This window comes from Lingula anatina, chromosome 4 (genome assembly GCF_051362555.1).
Source record: "Lingula anatina isolate TDL-2025a chromosome 4, LinAna3.0, whole genome shotgun sequence".
Lineage (NCBI taxonomy): Eukaryota > Metazoa > Brachiopoda > Lingulata > Lingulida > Lingulidae > Lingula > Lingula anatina.
In genome coordinates, this window is record NC_141770.1 from 11,026,757 (window position 1) to 11,048,245 (window position 21,489).

The 21,489-nt window shown below is 36.5% G+C and overlaps 1 protein-coding gene across 2 annotated transcripts; it reads left to right on the forward strand.

Annotated features, from left to right (window-relative positions):
* The first annotated feature begins 733 nt into the window (after positions 1-733).
* LOC106179182 (uncharacterized) lies at positions 734-20,842 on the forward strand. 2 transcript variants are annotated; one of them, XM_087011211.1, is made up of 16 exons: positions 734-848; positions 1,994-2,105; positions 2,347-2,405; positions 2,942-3,120; positions 9,673-9,909; positions 10,297-10,500; positions 11,015-11,125; positions 11,414-11,452; positions 12,729-12,767; positions 14,001-14,801; positions 15,017-15,127; positions 15,485-15,706; positions 16,037-16,135; positions 16,452-17,297; positions 17,750-17,900; positions 18,396-20,842. In XM_087011211.1, exons 2-16 carry the CDS (start codon positions 2,061-2,063, stop codon positions 18,601-18,603), a joined length of 3,351 nt encoding a protein of 1,116 aa, XP_086867337.1. In that variant the 5' UTR covers positions 734-848; positions 1,994-2,060; the 3' UTR covers positions 18,604-20,842. The 2 variants fall into 2 exon arrangements, with proteins under 2 accessions (XP_086867337.1, XP_086867338.1); XM_087011212.1 differs by lacking the exon at positions 12,729-12,767.
* Positions 20,843-21,489: the final 647 nt, after the last annotated feature.

Below are 21,489 nucleotides of genomic sequence, written 5' to 3' on the forward strand. Positions count from 1 at the left end.
CGACAGATCATACCAATTTTCATTTTATACCTGTATAAATATGACAATAAATTATTATTATTATTATTATAACCACTGATATGCAGCATTTTAAAGTTCAATGTACAAATGCATGTCTTTTAATACGTACAATGACAAAACTTATCCAGTTTATTTTTTCAAACTAGAACGAAAAAAAAAAATTATATCAAAAAGTCCAGACGGAAAACACCGACAGGCTATGAGAATTTCAATATTTCGTTCATTCCAAAGGTAGGCTACATTTGAACTGAGCGTCGGTGGAGCGTTGACTCCCAATAGGCCTCTTAGTAAATAAATAAATAAATAAGTAAATAAAAACAAATAGAAATAATAATGATAATAATAATATATGCCGAATTTTTGAAACAGAAATCTCTGAAATATTGGCCTCTACCACCAGCCAAAAACCTTACCCCAAACAAACATCCAGTAAGACTGTGTAGGCCCCCTACCGGTATATACTCTAGTATATATATATATAGTATATACTCGGTATATATGTTTGTATCTCAGTAGTTCGATCGTATTATGAACCCTCGATCAGGGCCACAGATTGATTTTTCACGAGATATTATAATTAACAGATATGTCTCTGATTAAATAGATGACTAATCTCTGTACTGTCGCCTCAGGAAAAATGTCCACAGAATAATAACTGCGGCCCTGGTAGAGGGTAACTAGAGACGTCACTGGAAAAGGGGATTTCCCTCCCTAGCCAGCCTCGTTATCGCTGTAGTCGGCCATTTGTAGGCTGTAAACAGAAGCGTTCTTATTTTCACGTTGTTTTGTTTTTTAGACTACACCTACGAACCAAATATGTCGCGCAGGTAAGCAAGGCACTGATCAGTGCTGTAGTTCTACAGTATATAGTCAAGTGGACGTGCAGTGTCATTGCAGTGTTCCACGCAAATCAATGTCACGGTCGCGTTGTTTGTGAGTGGCGTGGGCCATGTTTTTTTTTCTAGGTTAAGGTCAGTGTGAGATGCGCTTACTTCTTTTATGTGAGTCATCTGTTTTTACTTTATTATGTTTGTAACTGTGTAGTAAGTTGTGTTTGTTTATGCTTGTAATTAGTACCTTGATTGTTAAGCTTCAAGGTGCACCGGTAGCACAAGTAGTACGCATACATTGTACATTGTACGTCAATATTGACAAGAAAGCAATCGTTAGCTTACATGCGGAAAATCTGCATATGAAATCACTCTGAAAGTGAACTACTGTAGTTGCTTGCCCAATGTAAAAATAAAGTAATTATTCTTCAGACAACATCTTAATGTTGCAATAATTTTTACCTCCAATATTTCGATGTCTAGCAGAACATCTTCATTTTTCTAACATAAAACAGCTGATGAAATTCGTCTTTGCCCAACGTATTTTTGAAGTAGGAAGAAGCAGATTTTAGTTGTACCCAAAATTGTTCTTGTACCCTAGGGCCCATTGCCTCAATTTTTAGCCTTTCTTGTTATGTAGGTAAGGATTCATTCCCCCCAGTATAGTGTATAAGAGTGTATGCGGAGTGTATAAGACCCCATTTCCATAGATTTTTGATCTTAGCCGGCTTAAGGGTCTGTCCCGCCTACTGAAAGCTGTAAGGGGGTAATTAACTATGGTGCGCGCTCAGCTGACTGCAATTTAGCGTGAACCCCCAGGGAGTTAGGTCAATCTAAATCTTAATCTCTGGATCGATCTAAATCTCTGGGAATACACCCTAAGACGTTGCATTTTTTTTTTTTTTTTTTTGTAAATGGCTGGAATAAAAATACCAAAACGTTATCAGATTAGTGTGTGAAATGATATAAAAGCACTTTAAGTGTGAATACAGTGTATATACTATGGTATATGTACAGGTACAAAGTTTAACATAAGACAATGCATATTTGCAAATTGTGGGTCTTTTTTCATCAGTTATCTGCTTTTATTTTTAAGCGAGTGAATCTGTATGTTTTAATAAATGTATCTTATCAATTTTCAGTTTAACTAAATATCAGCCAATATGAGCATTGAAGCAGTGATCTTTGTTTGATTGAATTACATAGCTGATGTTTGGTACACGTAAGATAGAGATGAAGAGAGAGATGAAGAGGGTAAGGCATTTGGACAATACCAGTATATTGATCAGCTGTAATACCCCTGTATATTGCTTATCATACATGTAGCCTAGCCAGAATTCATGAACAATCTAAACAATACATAGCAAAGCAAGGTGATTCAGTGCACCAGTATACAAACTAGAGGCATTAATGGTTGTGTATCTTTTTACTAGTATTTATTTATTTATATTTTTTGTCAGGACATCTTATGTTAACTTAACCATTTTCCTTCCAGTTCCTCTGTGTTGGTCTCCTCTGTCTAGGATGTGTGCTTGCCTTTGACTGCCCAACTTAGTAAGTCTATTCTATGCTTAAGACTGCTTTACATCAAAAGGACTTTGATCTGGCTTAGATTACACGGATGCTATACATTTAATACACTCTGCCTAGTTTACTGGGTATTTTGAAAATGATGAACTTGGAACAATTGATCCACATTCAGCTGACAAGTTGTTCACTTGACTAGGTTTAAGTCACTACTATGTAAATCTCTGTATCAAGATGACCAGAATTTGGTCTGAGGATTAAGCTTGCACATCAATAAACAAACAATAATTTAATAATCAATAAACAAACAATAATTTAATAATTAAATTGATTTAAAACAAATAAATGAAAATAGAAATAAAAACAAATTATGCTACCACTAAGATTGTTTGTGAAGTGTTTTTGAGATAGATTACCTAGCTGACATCTAGACAGAATTAATTATGACACGTCTGAACATTCCATGATAGGAACTGTTACATGAATTTTTTATTACACTGTATATTTTTCTAACTGTACTGTATTACTCTAAAGCTCTGAAATTTCTTTCTACCTCTTTATAGCATGTACCATAAAAATGGAGAGTGCCATCCTTGCCTTCTGTGTAAAAAGTATGGTGGTGCGCCCAGGGACGACCATGTTGAACAAGGCTGTTTTCCAGATCCTAGAACAGCGGACAGCAATAATAAGGTGCACATCAGTGGTTATGGTCCACTGTATTGCAAGACAGGAAAAAATCCAGGTATTTTATTTCTCCCCAAATAGATCACATTTGGAAATAAAATCTTGTGCCTTGGTTATACTTAGTCTTTTACTTGACACAAAACAAACTGAAATTTCAGTCATTGACAAACTAATTTTTTTTATTCCAAATTCAATGTAGTATAAATGTTATTATTGTAGAAAATAAAAAAAAATTAGTAGCTTTAAAAAATTTGAAAAAAATGAGCAAAAATTCTACATATTACAAATTTAGCTGAGACCAGTAAGGAAACAGATATTACAATTAGCGCAGATAGGGGTGTTAAGAGAACAGTTTATTGTGCACTACTTTCTTGTTCAGAAAAATATATACATTTACTGAGTACCGTAGACATATTTATGTTCAGTATTTGTTCAAAAAATTATTTACTAGGTCTGCCCTAGTTTTGACCTCCATTTGACACAACCCCCTTTCCTGTTCGTATACAATGTAAAACTAAATTACCTATTTTTCTGACATTTTTATCAATTACTGGTCAGCAAACTCATTATTGCAAAAGAGTAATCCATAAAGGCGCTGTACATATATGAATTGTTATTACCTGAGGTAGGAACACTAATCCTGCGCAAAAATATTGTTTTCAAAATTTTTGGCCTCCGTTTTAGTTAAGAAATCGATAAAAAATGCACGCTTTCAGAGCGAATTTGCTGACCTACATAAAAACAAGTCACCATGACCAAAATAGGCTGCTACAGCTGCTACGTCATTGGTAGACACTGGGGTTGACCTATATAATGCACATGACCTGCTTTCTACAGTATGTCAGTCTGCTGCCGCGTGTTGGATTGAAGTCGTTCTTTGTAAAAAGCGTCCATATTATGTCATGGTTAAAAAGTGTGTTGCCCAAAACTGCTCAAACTCAAAGCATACTGGGCCAGCTTGCATTGGTTTCCGCAAAAACCTAATTTACAATGCCAATGGGTGGAATTTGTGCAAACAAAAAGGAAGAATTTCAATGCACCCTCACCATTGTCTCAGGCCGTTCTTTGTGGGGCACACCTTGAGGAAGACTGCTTCGCATCCCCGCTTATGAACGCTCTGGGTTTAAAGACAAAAAGGACGTTGAAAGAAGATGCTGTCCCTACCCTTCATGAAACAACCACACCAGATAAGACAGTAATGCGTCTCGTGAAGGGTCGTTCTGACTGAGAAGCTTGAAGCATCCAGGGTAAGTAAGGATTCATTTATTTCGTTACATTATGCTTACCAACATTGCATTAACTCGTGATAATTCATTTCAGTTAGGTAGATAATAGTAAAGAAAAATGAAAAATGTGATTGAATGCATACGATTTACCACCACACATCAATTTTGATTCACAACAACAAGGGGGGTGTCCAGTTGTTTATTTTGACATAGTGGTCATTGTAGCTTTCGAAAACGCATATCAGATGCATTTCTTATTTAGTTACTAGGTGGATTTAAGTCAGGAGAAACCTCTCAAAATGACATGTCATGTTTAGAAGAACCACTAGCCAGCACTACTCAGTCCCCAGTCCCCACCATCCCCAGTAAGGGAGCTGCCCGAAGTATTAGCTAAACGTACCACTGGGACTCAGTGCTCTGAGAGATTACATTATCATAGCAAAGGTAAATTGTTCTTTGTTCATTTATTTAGTGTTGGTAGTTACTAGTATTAGGTTCATAGTAGTAATTAAGATGTGGAGGGCATAATGACTCCCACTAGTTACACCAATAAACACATAGTAGGCAGGGAAAATTTTTATTTCTAGCAACCTCCTCATCCCTTCAAATTTCTTATCTGTTCTGAATTTTTTTTTTTTTTTTTTTGGGGGGGGGGGTTCAATTAACTGCACATGAATTTGAATGTATAAGGGAATTTACTGTCCAAAGGGTTTATAATCTACAGTAATCTTCCTACAGCTTTATGTGAAAGTAAGTCAGTTAAGAGGAGGATTTCCTGATCTTTGTTTTCATAAATGATTTAACCTTTTGTACTTCCTTTTAGCTACACAGTTAGAAAGGAAAAAACACAACCAACATACAGTATGTTTTCAAAATATTCAGATTCAATTTTGGAATTGTCATGCTTTATTTTAACACTTTTCATTTTAATCTTTGTATTATATTAACTTGCAACTTTCTTGAAGATATTTATCAACATTTCCAATTATAACAATACTTAAAAATAAAATCTTCCCTTCCATTTTACAGATTTCACTGGCATAATACTTCTAATACAGCTTCGAGATTCTATTCAAGAGGTACACCAGAACCAACCAGACACTCTCCAGTGACATGGATGTTGGAGACAAGAGAAAAGCAGTACAGCAACATGTACACCGCTTTGCTGACCATTAGCCAAGTGGAATACATGAACTGTAATATTTAACATAGTGTGATCAATTGCAAAAGAAATGTAGTGAATTCTAAGTACTTGTAATGGTCATTTTTATGTACAGACACAGATGTGTCTGTACATATTGCCATCACCTGCGTCTGTCGTCGCCGATGCCGTCGCCGATGCCGATGCCGATGCCGATGCCGATGCCGTCGCCGATGCCGTGCACTTTCCTTGTAAACACGATAAGTGGAGGACAGTTTTACTTTTTGGCTTTATATTTACAGAGCTGATGAATATTCATAAAACGCAGGTCAAGTTCGAAAATCAGCATGATCGGGCCATTATTGTAGAAGTTATGCTGTTTTTTCTTTTTTTAGCATATATGCAACCCTGTAAACACATTTTAAGGAAAACCGTTAGGCCTGTTGTCATGAAACTCACAGGAGTAATCAATCTTACTAAAACGCAGGTCAAGTTCATAAATCGGCATGATCGGGCCACTATTTTAGTAGTTATGCTGTTTTTTCATTTTTCAGCATATATGCAACACTGTAAACACAATATAAGAAAAACAGATAGGCCAATTGTCATTAAACTCACAGGAGTGGTCAATCTTACTAAAATGCAGGCTGAGTTCGAAAATCAGCATAATCGGGGCATTATTTTAGTAGTTATGTTGTTTTTTCACATTTCCTCAGATTTAATTCTTAGGCATGTTAACAGTCTCATTATTGAACTAATAAGATACGAAAAAGTGTTTGTTTGATATTTCCTGCATCTTTACAACATTGTTAGTTGATCATGTAAAAATGATGGTAAACTTGTTTTAGTGTATTGTGTAATAAAGTGTCAAAAATGGAAATAAATTCATATCATTGCAGTTTGTCAGATTCAATCATCCACTATGTTCAGAATCTCAGAATGGAGGAAATTGGACATTTAACATTATTCTATTGATACTTTTCCCATCTCATCAATTTTCTTAGTTGATCATATAAAAATGGCAGTAAACTGTTTATTTTGTTTTATGTTTAAAAAGTGTTAAAAATGGAAATAAACCCATGTCAGAGCAGTGCTGTCTTGTTTCACATTTCCTCAGATTCAATTCTTAGGCATGTTAACAGTCTCATTATTTAACTAATAAGACATGTTAAAGTGTTTGGTTGACATTTCCTGCATCTTTACAACATTATTAGTTGATTATGTTAAACTGATGGTAAACTTGTTATCGTGTATTGTGTAATAAAGATTCAAAAATGGAAAAAAACTCATATCATTGCAGTTTGTCAGATTCAATCATTCACTATGTTCAGAATCTCAGAATGGGGGAAATTGGGCATTTAACACTGTTGTATTTATATTTTTCCCATCTCATCAATTTTCTTAGTTGATCATATAAAAATGGCAGTAACCTGTTAATTTTGTTTTATGTTAAAAAAATTGTTAAAAATTGGAAAAAAAAACATTTCAGAACAGTGCTCTCTTGTGTACATTTTGGCATTTTCAAGTTGTGACTTTGAAGTTCCATGGGCCTGAAGATCTTTGCTAGTCACATTTTCTGAATATCCATGATACTAATATTTTATTATTAAAATTGATGGTCATTATGCTGTTAAACATTATGTAATATTACATCAAAATTTAAAAAAAAAAAACTATTTTAGGCACTGCTCCCATGATGACCATTTAAGAAAAACAATGTCACTTACTGTTCTCAAACAGTACAGTAAATATATACAAATGTGTCTGTACATATTGCCATCACCTGCATCTGCCGTCGTCGCCGTCACTGTCACTGTTGCCAGCGCCGTGCACTTTCATTGTAAACACGATATGTGGAAGGCAGTTTTACTTTTTGGCTATGTATTTACAGAGCTGATGAATATTCATAAAACGCAGGTCAAGTTCGAAAATCAGCATGATCGGGCCATTTTTGTAGAAGTTATGCTGTTTTTTCACTTTTCAGCATATATGCAACACTGTAAACACATTTAAAGGAAAACTGATAGGCCTGTTGTCATGAAACTCACAGGAGAAATCAATCTTATTATAACGCAGGTCAAGTTCGAAAATCGGCGTGATCGGGCCACTATTTTAGTAGTTATGCTTTTTTTTTCACTTTTCAGCATATATGCAACACTGTAAACACAATATAAGAAAAACAGATAGGCCAATTGTCATTAAACTCACAGGAGTGGTCATTCCTGCTAAAGTGCAGGTTGAGTTAAAAAATCAGCATAATCGGACCATTAAAGAAATGCCGTTTTTTCACATTTCCTCAGATTTAATTCTTAGGCATGTTTACAGTTTCATTATTTAATTAATAAGATATGTAAAAGTGTTTGTTTGGCATTTCCTGCATCTTTACAACATTATTAGTTGATTATGTAAAAATGATGGTAAACTTATTATCGTGTATTGTGTAATAAACTTTTAAAATGGAAATAAACTCATATCATTGCAGTTTGTCAGATTCAATCATTAAAATTTGATGTATAATTTGCAGTTTAACATAATATACTTTTGCATCAGAATTGACAGTAGCCTATTTTGTGCATAGTTATTTCCTGTTTTTTGTCTGTACATTTGACAGCTTTGCTGCCTTGTTAGTGTACCTACTGTATAATATAAAGTGAGCAGCAAAGTTGTCTTGGTAATTATGAGCATACTTCAGCAAGTACTTATTTTTTCAACTCATTCAATACATATGAACTTTTGTGCTCAAGAGAAGCCACATTTAAATCTCAAAATTCATAAAAATAGGTCTGAAAAAGAATCTACATGTACATGCACATATTTAACTGTATAAACATTACCAAAAAAAGGTCTTCAATTTACTAGTTCTTTACATTTTTACGAATTGAGTACAAAGGAAGCCTCTTGTAACATGTTATCCAGCATAAGTCAGTGTAAAAAACAATAAACTTCAGATCATTAAAGCTGCCATGAGTTTTCTTGCTTTTATTTCAAGTTGGGCAATCTGAAACCCATGTAATGGCCATTGGTTGTGAAACTTTCTTATTTTGGTCACTGCACAAGCAGGAATTGGGACCCTGCGGTGCTTACCCAAATAGCCCCAGCACCACCGCACCACTTGGCGATAAGCAATGTAACGATGCTTTCTGAAAGAATGTTATTTCAGAACATGAATTCTTACTCGGCCTGATTTGCTCCATGAGATTCAGGAATTGTACCATATTGTTGCCTGTGGTGTAAATGTGCAATTTCCAAGGCATGTGGATTCAAGCAGCCATGCCCAAATCCTGGGTGCATGATAATGCAATCAACACCGCCCTCCTCCGCCGTTTTTCACCTCTAGAATTTCATGGCAGCAGCGACTTTCTGCCTCTGTAGTCATAGCTGAACAATGACCACATTCACACCTGTAAAAAGCAATGACACTGGTAAATAAAAATTACACCTTCCAATATATATTTTAGTATTTTCATCGTGCGGAAGCACTTCCTGATCTCCGACCTAGGGCTATAAGTCCTACACAACATTTTTTTTTGGGGGGGGGGGAGGTTAACAGAGTGCAGTTTGAGCTACGATGGGGAACGGTGCTGATTAATCTTTCCGACTATGAACCCGAACTAAAATTCAATTTAACAGCGCAAATGCTCCTAGTGCAGCAGATCTCTAGTCTGGGGAAGTACAGATGCAAAACAGAGAAACTTGGACGAGAAAAGGAATGCACTCTTTTCCAGTTAACTTTGGGTTTCACATCAATATGATCGGCATCTTGGCTCAAGTAATAATCATTTAGTTACCCAATAAAATCTTAACACATTGAAATTAAAAGCACCATTCCGGCATTAAAGAATAATAAAAACACTCACCACTGTATTCCCGACTCTAGTGTTAGAATATGCCTTCGTGTTAATTTTCATTCTCTCAGGGAGAGGCCCAACTTATAGGTACACTTTCATTGTAACTGTCATCCGAAAGCGAACTTTCCCGAGAGACTGAACCAGCATCCGAATAATCGTCAGAAATTTCAAATTCCGAATTGCTAGCGCCAGACGTAAAACGTGTCATTGATTAGTTTCCTTTGTTTTCCGGTGTGTACTCAGCTACCCCCGGAGATACATCAATAAAACGGGTAATATCATGTAATGTGATTGACTTAGGAGTTAAGTAAGTGTAAATATTGAATATTCAAAATGTTTTCTAATGATCCCAAAAAGTGACCCCCATGCCTAAAACCTGCACTTTAATATTTCAGAGTGCCCCCAGGTAGGGGAGGTATACCCAGTGCAGAATGGGAACTGGAGTTGCTCGGGTTATAGGGATAACTGGTTCAAGACGAAGTGTACACTGGAGTGCCTGCCTGGCTTTGTGGTCCCTGTGGCAAATGTTACCATGGAAAATGTTACCGTGGAAACGGTTACGGTGACATGTGGAATACATTTGAACTGGACTGGTGTATCAGCAACAGCACCACAGTGTCTCCCAGTGCCTGGTAAGAGAGTGAGAGAGAGAGAGAGAGAGAGGGGGGGGAGGGGAGGGAGAGAGAGAAAAAGGGGTAGAGCAGGCAGACAAAAGGACGAAAGACGAGAGCGTGTTAGGGAGGGTGGGGAAAGAGGTACAGCTTGTAACAATGTAATGAACATAAAATGTTCATGTTACTGAGACAACATTTTTGAAATAAAAATAAGCCAGAATAATGAAATGTTCTGAGAGTAAGAAGTGAAAGTACAGTGAGGCAAAGAGTCAATTATTTTGTTCTGTAGCATAATTAAAAAATCATTATTAAAACTGTGGAATATCATTTACTAATATTATTACATGTACTGTACTAGTAACCTTATAGTGCGTCATTTTCCTTAAACCGCTGTCCCCTCTACAGAAACAACTACACCACAGGCAGCCATAGTACCAGTGACCAGCACTGTGGAACAAAGCACAACTACGGTTCACAATGTGAATTTATCATTGCCAGTCGTCCTGAGTAATATTACCATGACAACTGGTACAAGTTACACAACTGAAGGTGGCAGCACTGGTACTAAAGATGGAGGTCACACGGTCCCAGTTTTTCCAATAGTTGGAGGTGAGTAAAGGGGAAGAATATGGTCTTGTGCATTGCATTTCTTCAAGTGCACCAGCTGAGTTTTATTGATTGATTTATTTATTTATTTATTTATTTATTTATTTATTTATTTATTATTATTTTTTTTTTATTAACAAGATCAACTACAGAAGTTATTTGCCTCATGGTCAATGCAGGTGGGTTGAGAATGTTGTTGTTGTTGTTGTTGTTGTTTTTCTTTACTGTATAATGGTGTTTTGAATAATGCATTGGCAAGAAGCAGAAGTGAAAAAATGAATTTGTCTGATTTACATGATACTTATTCATGCCTTTACAAGGTTTACTGCAGACCAGGCTGGGTAGAGGGTGCTAGAGAGATTATGTTTCAGAGAGGAAGATTAACACACAAATACATGCACAAATAAAAGTAAAGCTTTCTTATTTTTTTCATGTGACTGTCTACGCAATGATTTCATACAGACATACCTGAATATGAGTAAGATGTGTGTACTTATTTATCAATAATGTATTGCAGGTGTGTTAGGATCACTGATAGCCCTGATAGTCTTGGCAGTCCTAATTTATGTAGTACGGAGGAAATGTTGTTACTCTCCAAATAAGTGCTTCGAAAGGAACTATTCACTTGGTAGGAAAATACTTTTGATGAGAAAAACTTATATAGTTTATGCTTTTATTATGTAATTTTTTTACATGTTTATCAGTTATTTTAATTAATTGTTAATTTTTCTTTTCATTGACTGTTGCCTCATAGAAAATTGCACTGGTACATTTCGCTGTATTTCTTGATAATTTTTAAATGCTTACTTGATACTTACATAATTATATGTGTAGATAATTATTTTTCATATCAAGAATAAATCATTTAAATGAATATTTCAGTTATGTGGTACTTCATACAATTTTTCTCATTCAGCTAATTCAGAATCAAGTGATGGCTCAGACAGTAAATTTGGTAAGTAGTTAAAATAGATTATTTTTAAAGCTTAAATATACATATTACAGGTAGAGTTTTTTAATTAAATAGCTGAGGAGTAGTGACCTATGAGCCATTTGAATGTTTTGCCGTTATGATACATGTATAATACTTTCAGCACTAGTACCCAATATTTGTGCAAAATTTAACCAAATGGCATTTTCCACTTTTTTCAAAATAACCATTTCATTTAAAACTTTTTATTTAATCTAAATTCATGTTTGACCTTCATTAAGGTGCTGTGAACATGTGATTATGAATGCTTTTTTTTTTTTTTTTTTTGCAACATTTGCACTGTTTATAAATAAATCTATATCCAGACAGACGTGTCAGCTCTAAACTGAATCCCACAATGACAATTTAATATATTTACCTGTGATTTGATTTCTTCTGACCCCCCTGGGTAAACTTACAATGGGTGGGGTAGACAAAGGGGTGGGGTCTACAAACAAAGGGGCGGGGTCTGCAGACCAAGGGGCAGAGTCTGAAGACAAAAGACTATTCTTATTTGTGGACCTCAGACTCTGTAGCGCTTGGCCTGCCATACTTTTTATGGGTGTAAACAATCTTTCTGGATATGCACCTATGCATTAAGTATATTTGTTCTTATTTGTTATTATATGCACAGTGTATATTTTCCAAACCAGTAAGAGTATCCTTTTTAAGCCACAGACTGGTCTATTCTGCCATTTTTCTAGGAATGGTGAAGGAATCTGAGTTTTGATTTGAAAAGGCAATAGAGAGGGGATGGGGGGGGGGGGGGGGAGACAGACCCTCAAAGATGTCCACTTGTGAAATGCAAAGCACCTCATAATATAAGCCCTCACCAGTCGAACCTGTTTAAATTTCAACTAGTAATGAAAAGCATGCTCATGCATGCCACAGTTTGCTAGGCACATGCATCTGTGTATTGGTTTTTGTAAAGAAGAAGCTGACACCCACATTTATGTTGTCATCCTGAGTTATTGGAAGCATAGTCTACTTTTGTGCTGGAAGTAGAGGGCGTGTCAGAGATGAAAAGGTTTCCTCCTTTATGTTTTCAAACAGGGGTACAAAAAAAATCTGGATTTTGTGTGAAATGTTCAAAACTTGAAAATAAGGGCATCTGCCCCTCGCCCTGAGAGTTTGTTTCTCGTGCACCCAGAAACCCAGGATGACACTTATAAATGTTTAATGAAGATTATAGGCCAAGTGTATTGTGTTTTTGCATCCACAAGATTGCTGCATGCCTATTCTGAATGTTTTATTTTGACAGATAAAGACGCTAAAGAGGAATTATTACCCCCTAAGCCAGGTTTGTAAATGCCTTCCCTTAAGTGTTCTGTTTCAGTTTGGACACGTATTTGCATGGTTATTAATTTTGAAAACTTGGTTTACTGCATCTTTACATTGTTCCCTCTCTCTCTCTCGTTGTTAGTAGGTCATTAAAAGGAACCATAACAGCTGGGTAAATGACAAAAAAGATGATGTTGTCTCGACATACATATATATTGTTTTCCTTGAAACTTTCTGTCAAAAGGCAAGAATGAAAATAAAACATCCAAAAAACAAGAAATTAGTAGTGGATTTTTAAAAATTGGTATCATTTTGGTAATGTCTCAATCTTTTCAATGAGCAAATATTATCAAACTTTCAGATACATAATTTTATAATCACAAAATTATATTTCTATATAGAATTTGTGGTATTAGAATTATGCACTTGTTTTTACTAATTCCTTGCTTATTCAACATTTAATTTAGTTAGGTTTGAAAAATTATTTGCTGCTGAATGTTTCCTTTGGGTGATATCATGATATGCTTGAATTCAGATCAGTATTTGAAAGATAAAAAATTGACAAAGAATGATATATTTGGCTTCCTTCGATGGGAGTTACAGTAATGTTAATTAAAATGCTTCATGTGTTACCGTATGTAAATTGTAAGACTTCTCATTTGAGATATTTCACATCATTTGTGGCAAGTCCACCTACATTGCTCTTTTTTTTTTTTTTTTTTTTGGGGGGAGGGGGGAGGGGGGCTTATAGTAAGAGCATTATTTTAGGAAAGATGTTTTTATTTCATTTATTGTGATTGATAGCCACACTTCAAAAAGAAAAGTTCAATTGTCGTAATTCTATTTTGGGTGCATGGTTTTTCTTCCAGTAGTGGGTTTTCAGGATGTCCTAGTAGTACATGTATTTGACATTTATGCTTCTTATATTTTGTCCCAGTGCTTTTATTTATTTTTTTCTTATCATTGCCATTTGCCTCGTGTTTAATGTGTAGGGGATGGAATGACTCATTCTCCGTCACTGTAACAAGTATAAATATCTATAGTGCTACTGGCATGTGCTTCATTAAACCAGACATCTTTAAATTATTACCAAAGTTTATGATGATTTGACAAAATGCATAAAATAAATTTCCATAATCAGTGTGATAAGGTGAATATTTATAGATATTTATAGATAATATTTTAGTCTTACATCAGAGATTCCCCATGCATTTTTATATGATTATTCTTTTCCACCCTCTTTTTATTGCAGGACTGACCAATGATGCCTGTCGTGTAGAAGAAGATGGCACTCCTCATTCAGTAAAACCAACTTCCCATATAATTAATGTTTACAGCCCAAATGTGACTATCACCTCTGATAAAGTTGACCAGTTTACTGTGCAAAAAGTAGAGGACAGTCGTGTGCCATGCGACTCAGAAAGAAATGTACAAACATCAGTTGAGGACAATTGCTGTGTCGATTTTACCTCAGGTGACCTTGACCTATCTGAAAAGGTTGAATGTGAGGACACAAGTGCTCTTTCAGCTATGACATCTTTACCGTCATTTTCCTTCGAAAAAGGTGAATTGAGTCATATTGAGACCCCACGGAAATCCTTAATGTATACTGGAGATGGAGAGGGTGATGGCAATTTCAGGTCTGATTCCACTGATGACTGGTCTTCCCCAACTGATAACAGGACAAGCACAAGAGACAAACCACACAAAAAAGAAGTCCCATACAACTTACAATCGCAGTTGTCAGACGATAGCACAAAATCCTCAGAAAACGGAAGCAACAATAACAACAACAAAAAAGGTGGGATTAATATCAAGAAGGCGTCCAAAGTGAGAGCGAACCAAAAGACTGTGGTGTCAGGGAACGCGAGCCCAGAAGACCATGCGTTTGCCTCTGGTTACGACTTTGGAGGCATTAACATAGAAGAAGCAGACGATGTGGAGGCAAACCAGGAGCTCCATCTGGTGGGAGATCAGAGCCCAACTGAGGGACATCCACCAGGGGGCAGTAGTGTCAGGAAGCCTCCTGTTGGTGCAAGTTTATCTACAGTAGGTGAGTGAATGATTGTGATTTCAAATCTTGTTTGAATTGTTTTAAAAAATGGCCTCATATTTATATTCTTCCATTACCTTCTTCAGCCAGCCAAGGTTTTTATAAGTCACTCATTCTTTTTCTAACTTTTTCCTTCAGTTGTGCAATGTCCCATTCACCATATGCTTTTGAACATTGAATTATGAATTGATGTGTGTTATGGTCTTGTTTCTCAGACACCAGTACAGCTGCAGAGGGCCAGTCTGACTCCACTGTCCCCAAGTGTCCTCCTCCTACTGTTGGACCGTACTGTGGAGTAGCAATTCCCACAAGCCAAGTAAAAATTGGTAAGTAAGTGCAGAAACAAAGTTGCTGTTAAACTGTTTGACCAGTAGTAGTCTCAGTTTTCTGTGTTTTTTCTTGAAGTGTATTGTGCCTGGAACTATTGTTACAGTAGTAAAATAAAGGAAATGGCTTAATCACTAAGCAATATCCAGAATTGTAAGTTGACATGCAACAGTAAGGATTTTGTATGGATGAGAAATTTAGCTAAAACTCAGAGAAGAGAAATAGTATTTAAAAAATGTGATATAGTACCATCATAGATTTACTGTATTTTCAATGGGCATTTCTGTATTCCCTTGTTTTGATTTTTTTATCATCGTGTTTATGATTTTAAACGAATGGTTTGTCTTCCTATCTAGGCTCAAGCACAAGTCTAGCTATAGTAAAACTGCCAAGTCATTGTAATGATGGCCGCCAAGAAATTTTCATCTGGTACCACCTGGCTTCAGCAACAGCTCTTTTTGGATCTCAGACCTACACCATCACCAGTGCCAGCCCAAAGGATTCTGGGAAATATCACTGGACAGTTTTGCTAAGTGATGGAAGTTTATTTCATGGACTGGTTGAAGTGACAGTCACAGGTGACAGCCTTGACCTTTGACCCAATAAAAAACCCAGCCTTTGACCCTGGAACTTTCTAAGCTCCACCCACTGACCTTGACCTTTTTAGATCCCACCCACTGACCTTGATCTCACCTATATAACCTTGCTAAACTAAATCCAGCAAACTGAGCCTCTTTCAACTATCTCAGGTTTTCTAGATTTGCTCTGTTTACCTTTTCAGCATGTTACTTAAAAAATATTGTTTTGGTAAAAAAATTATGATGTTATTCTAAATCCAGTAACCATACACTGGAAACTTTATTTATTTAATTTTATATTTACTTGTTTGTTTGTTTAACATGCTTCAGGAGACCAGCATTCTGAGGACAACTTAATGCCGTCAAAGACAGCTGATGTCTCCATCCAGCCACTCACTGCCAGTGGAGGACAGAATAGGCTGATAGAAGGTACTGGAAACAGCAGTTCATTATCATGTAGAGCCTGAAGTGGTCTAATGCTGGACAAAGGCCTTGGCAAAAATTAGTAACATGGTTTCTGCTACTTGTAGAGTATTGTATGTATATCTGAAGCATTCACTTCAAACCTTTCAAATTCTTTATATACTTAAGAAGGTCTGTGTTTTGTGACAAGTTTTGATATTTCCCCTAAAATTTCACACATTTCTTAATTGTCAGGACATTGGCCAATATTGCAGCCTAGTTGAAGCATTCAATGCCAAAATAAACAAAAGTATAAAGTTGAAAACCATATTGTTTATTTTAGGCTCTTCTGGCAGCCTCCCCCAGCCTGGGCTGACCTTTGACTTCCTGCGTCTTGTCACAAACATGAATCCCCTCCTGGTTCCAGTCAACGGAATCAGGAACAGGACCCATGGTCAGAATTGTGGTCAGCCAGGGGGCAGTACTAGTCAAGGCACAGCTAGTATACACCAAAAAAGTGGTAACTGGGACCTTAGTTTGCATGAAGGTGATCAGACTAAAGGACGCACAGATGGGAAGGACAAGTCAAGCTCTTATAGTTTGGACGCAGGGACACAAACTGAAGGTTTGGTGCCCAAGTGGGTCCACAGTGATAACAGTACTGGGTCAGAGTCTGCTGTAGGTGATCACTGCTTTCTACAGCTGGGAGACCCTTATCTCTCCTCTTTGTCGGACTTTGGCCAATGGTCATTTGCTGACCACTCCAGTGTAGACAGTGGATATGTACAGCTGGCTGCTGGACAGGGCGGATGCAGCACCATGGAGACAAATTTCAGTAGCATGTGTCCACCATCCTTGGTGACGTTATCCGACAGTTCACAAAGCTCTGTTGTGAGCAGCGACTCTGTGTACAATAGTGGAAGTGAAAACAGCAGTAGTTATGATAGCAGTCACTATGGAAACAGTCACCTTAGCAATCGTAGCCGTGACAGTGGAACTCAGACTGATTTATACAGTAATAGCCTGCAGCAGGATCAGACATTCAGAAAAGAGTTGATTAACTGTAGTGAGCACATGGGCAATCACAGTAATAACATTGATAGCAATGGGATAAGTTATATTGGAAATGGGGAAGGATTGGCTATGGGTGCAAATGCTATAGAACTTGCAGATTTTCCCAAAGCAGAGGGTAGGATATGCTATTTTATGACACAGTATGATAAGATGTCAGTGTAAATGTATAGATATTGTGCACTTAAGTCTTTACTTAGTCATTTTGAACAACTTGGTGATGCATTTAAATTATTATTTAATTTTTCAGATCTTTATTGTTATTTGTCTGTATCTCAAAAAGTGAAAATTATAGATACAGTATAATTTTTTAGCTGGGAAATCTAACACAAAGTTGAGCTGGAAAAAAGGAGTCTATGCCTAACAGTGGCCTGTCCCTCCTTATGATAGGGAATACCTTGCGACACGGCTGTTTCATGGCATTATCAAAATTGATTCAGTGAAAAGAATTTAACAGTGGTTTTAAAATACAAGTAGTTATCACAGAGCTGACAAGGAAGTTAAAGAATTATAGTTTGTCACTGTTCATTTTCCTTTTCTAAATTGTGTATTTTCTTTTCTCACTGTCAGATTCCAACAGTTGCACCATGCTCCTCTCAGAGCTGATGGAATGCAGGGAATTCGTGGATGATTTCTGTATACTGATGGACCCAGACAAGAATTGGGAAGAAATGGCAGCCATTTTGTTCAGCTTGCCTCCACATGTACTGAAGTATATAGAGTGAGTGTCGATATTTGTAGGCAGGGGAGTTTGGAAAAAACCTATTTTGGTTGGAAAAGGGTTTTTTTTTTTTTTTTTTTTTCTTTTTTTTTGTATCAAAGTTTGTTCTGGGTTCAAGTTGGGCCTATTAAAACTTAAGAGAACAAGTTGACTTTTTTCAGTTAAGACCCCCCCCCCTCTGAAATAATTGGCTTCAGATCTATCAACTGGCTGCATCTAAGTCATATAACAGATGGATGCTTCTGATTCCATGGGGTTGGGCCTTGAACATTTAAAGATGTGACCTTTTCACATATGGTTTTTCCATTACAGTGTTCCTTCTCTTCATGTGATACTTTTATTTCTGCACTCCCTTATTAACTAATTTACGGCCCTAGTTCTGGCTAACATGAAAAAAAATCATAAACTGAGGAAAAAAATGATTTGTTTCATTTTCTGAGTCCATTTTTTTGTCCCACATTTGACTTGACTACAAGTCTAGGACTTTCTTTGCAGTTTTAAGACGCGTTACTTTGGTTACTGCACCGAGGTGGCATTGGACAAAGCCATGGCTGAGAACACGGGGTTCAAGGTCAGTCAGCTGGTACTCTGGCTAGTCATACGGGGTCACGGTCAAGCCGTAGAAGTAATCCTTCGCCACCACCGTGACTGCCACGTGTGCTCCAAGATGGCTGCTGTTCGTAACCAGGAGGTCTATGTGTAACAGAGAGGACTCTGATGACAGCTGTGGTTTTATTTCAAGATGGCTCTTCTGTGTGTTGAACATATATTTAAACGCCAGTGGTGACATCTGGTGTCAGAGTGAGGTGCAGAGAGACAATCCAAACAGGGGTCATTATTAGAGGACAAAGCAGTTTTACCGTGAATTTAAATCATGAATGATTTACCGACTTTATGGTGTTGTGATTATAAATGTATGATTGTGATTTGTTTTAATGTAAGAACTACATGTACAATGTACCTCTATGCATCTTGTTCTTTATAATTACAGAGGGATCCTGGGAAATCTTACTTAACACAGTGATAACAATCAAGATGGACAAGATACTTATTTTCTTACATGTATCTCTTTTTTTTGTTAGTAATGGACACATCTTATGATGTAAGACACATTTGATATGTTATAGCATTTTTTCTGCTAGATAGTCTGCATCATGGGCCATTGTTACATGTAGGATGCATCTGATTTACAGTACACATTTGATGTCAAACAAGTTAAAAGACCACATTTTTGAAAGTAGCTCAAGCAAATTGACAGGATTTTAAACAGATGTTTAAGAGAATTTCCATTATCCGTAGATACTAGGTACTAGTTTATTTTGATTTGGATTGGTAGTTTTTTCTTGATAAATAATACAGTTGGGCTGCAAAGTTAAAGATACTGCTGGTTTTTCTTAAAGATGTTTTGTAAAGAACACCATTGTAGCTTTGTGTGTGATATGTTACTGCTTTTAGTTAAGCATTCATATGGATACATTTGGCATTACAGTTGTTATTTGATATGAAATTATAGGAGAATGGTGGACTGGGAACCATTAGTTGTTAGATAATACCTTTTTGTACATACCACATTTTTATATGTATTTAATTCTGCTGGCAGAAGATGAAAGTGAAGAAAAGATTGATCTCTGCATCATAGCAGTTACCATGTGGGTTGGGGGGAGGAGGTTATATCTTCACAAAGATATGCCTATTTTGATATACTCAGTGATAATAAACTCGGGACCGTAGCCAGAGGGTGGGGGGGGGGGGGGGGGTGAACGGGAAAAGGTCCAGTTTGGGTAATATTTAATTTAGGAACATGTGTGCACAAAGGTTTCGTGCTTAAAGGTCCACTTTAGGACTCGTAGACGATAATTGCTGTATGCTATCATGAGCCTTAATAGATTTGGGAGCACGAATGCCCAAATTAATGACTAGGTCCACGAATTACGTACCCCAAGGTAAAATTTGTGGACACGAACTCGGTGTCAGAGCGGACCGTGTGTCGTAACAGTGTGCTTTTAATTCTACGTGACTTAAGTTCATAAACTCCTATTCCATTTATAAGGCCAGACTTTTCAAAAAAAAAAAAAACTTTACAATGGCTGTTTAGGGCCTAAATCTACTTAAGGCATTGAAGTGATTTATGAAGTATTCCAGCGAAAAGAGGTCAACTTCAGATTGAGAATTGTCGAGACAGCAGTGTGATTGAAATCAGCCCTTAGCAATGTATGAACACATATGCTTCAATGAGGTACCATGCATAGTTTGCACATGTATATGTGCATAAATGAGAATAATTGACGTTGGATACATGTAATAAATCCACTGTTGAATAATTTGTGGAAGGTGTGGAAATAGAAGAACCATTAGAGGATATGAATCCACCCTGGCTGAACGTTTGAATATTAATGCTAGTATTAAGTAATAAGAATCATGAAAATGTAAAATAAATCACGGAACGTATCATGAGGATGCTTGGTGAAGTTTTACGACGACTGAATTAAAAAAAATAGTGATCTTGGAAATGCATTTCGAAAGCGAGTTTTGAGTAATAGGATACGGTGAAATTGATGAAAGGTATCGAAAGAAAGATAAAAATTCCACTGCCTTGCTGACAACACTGGTTAGGATCTAGGTTGAATGAATGATTGGATATGCAATTTATAAGCTTTTAATTTTATAATTTTGAATATTCTGCTTTCATTTCCATAATTACTAGTAGCTGCGCAAGACTGAAAAATGCATCAATGTGTTAAGGTCATTAAAATTGTTCCATTTCTGTCGCCCAATACGCAATTGTCAATTCTTTACTTGTGATGCTGTATTATGTATGTTGGAGAAACGATGCAAGTTTTAAAATTGCTTAAATGTCATTGAGAACATGAAATGTTCATATCGTGTGAAACGTTTTTGTGTAGGACTTTTCTACGGTGTATGAATAAAACTTCTCCAGGCAATGTCTAGGTTGTTTGTATTTTATGAAGTATTCTTGCTGGTGAGTCGGGAAGTAGGAAGTTGCAGGCTCAGAGTTTGTATTGACCGACGTGAATGACAATATAAAAGAATGAAAAATGAAAAATTATTATACTGGAGCCTTATTATACTGAAACGGATATCACTTTTCAACCTTGTCACAAGGCCTTCAGTCAGGTGAACTGATTTAGAGTTGTGAAATAAATCGTGAAGACGAGTTTGTCTTATTAGGGAAATGATCGATATCATAAGGGAGACGCGTTTACAGCTAACCATCAAAACAGCGGTTATTGCAATTATTCTGGAATCTCAGAAGAATATCACGAAAAGCCAAACTTTTTAGAAAAAAAAAACATGGACATGGACCCTTTGGTAAGTACAGGAAAATCGTCGTTTACCCCAGGAGAATTTGTTTTTTTACCAAAAAGAACACTTGCTATCCCTTTAAAACCAGCAGTAAAGATGCAGTTACAGTTAGCCTATTTAGTGAACTTTACATTGTACGTATAATACTTGTATACATATACTTACCTAGCTAGTCAACTTCTCCATATGGACCTTAAATTCTACTTTTGTAAATGCTTCCATGTTCTCATCATGCTCTCATCTATGCTGTCATCAGATTTCCCCG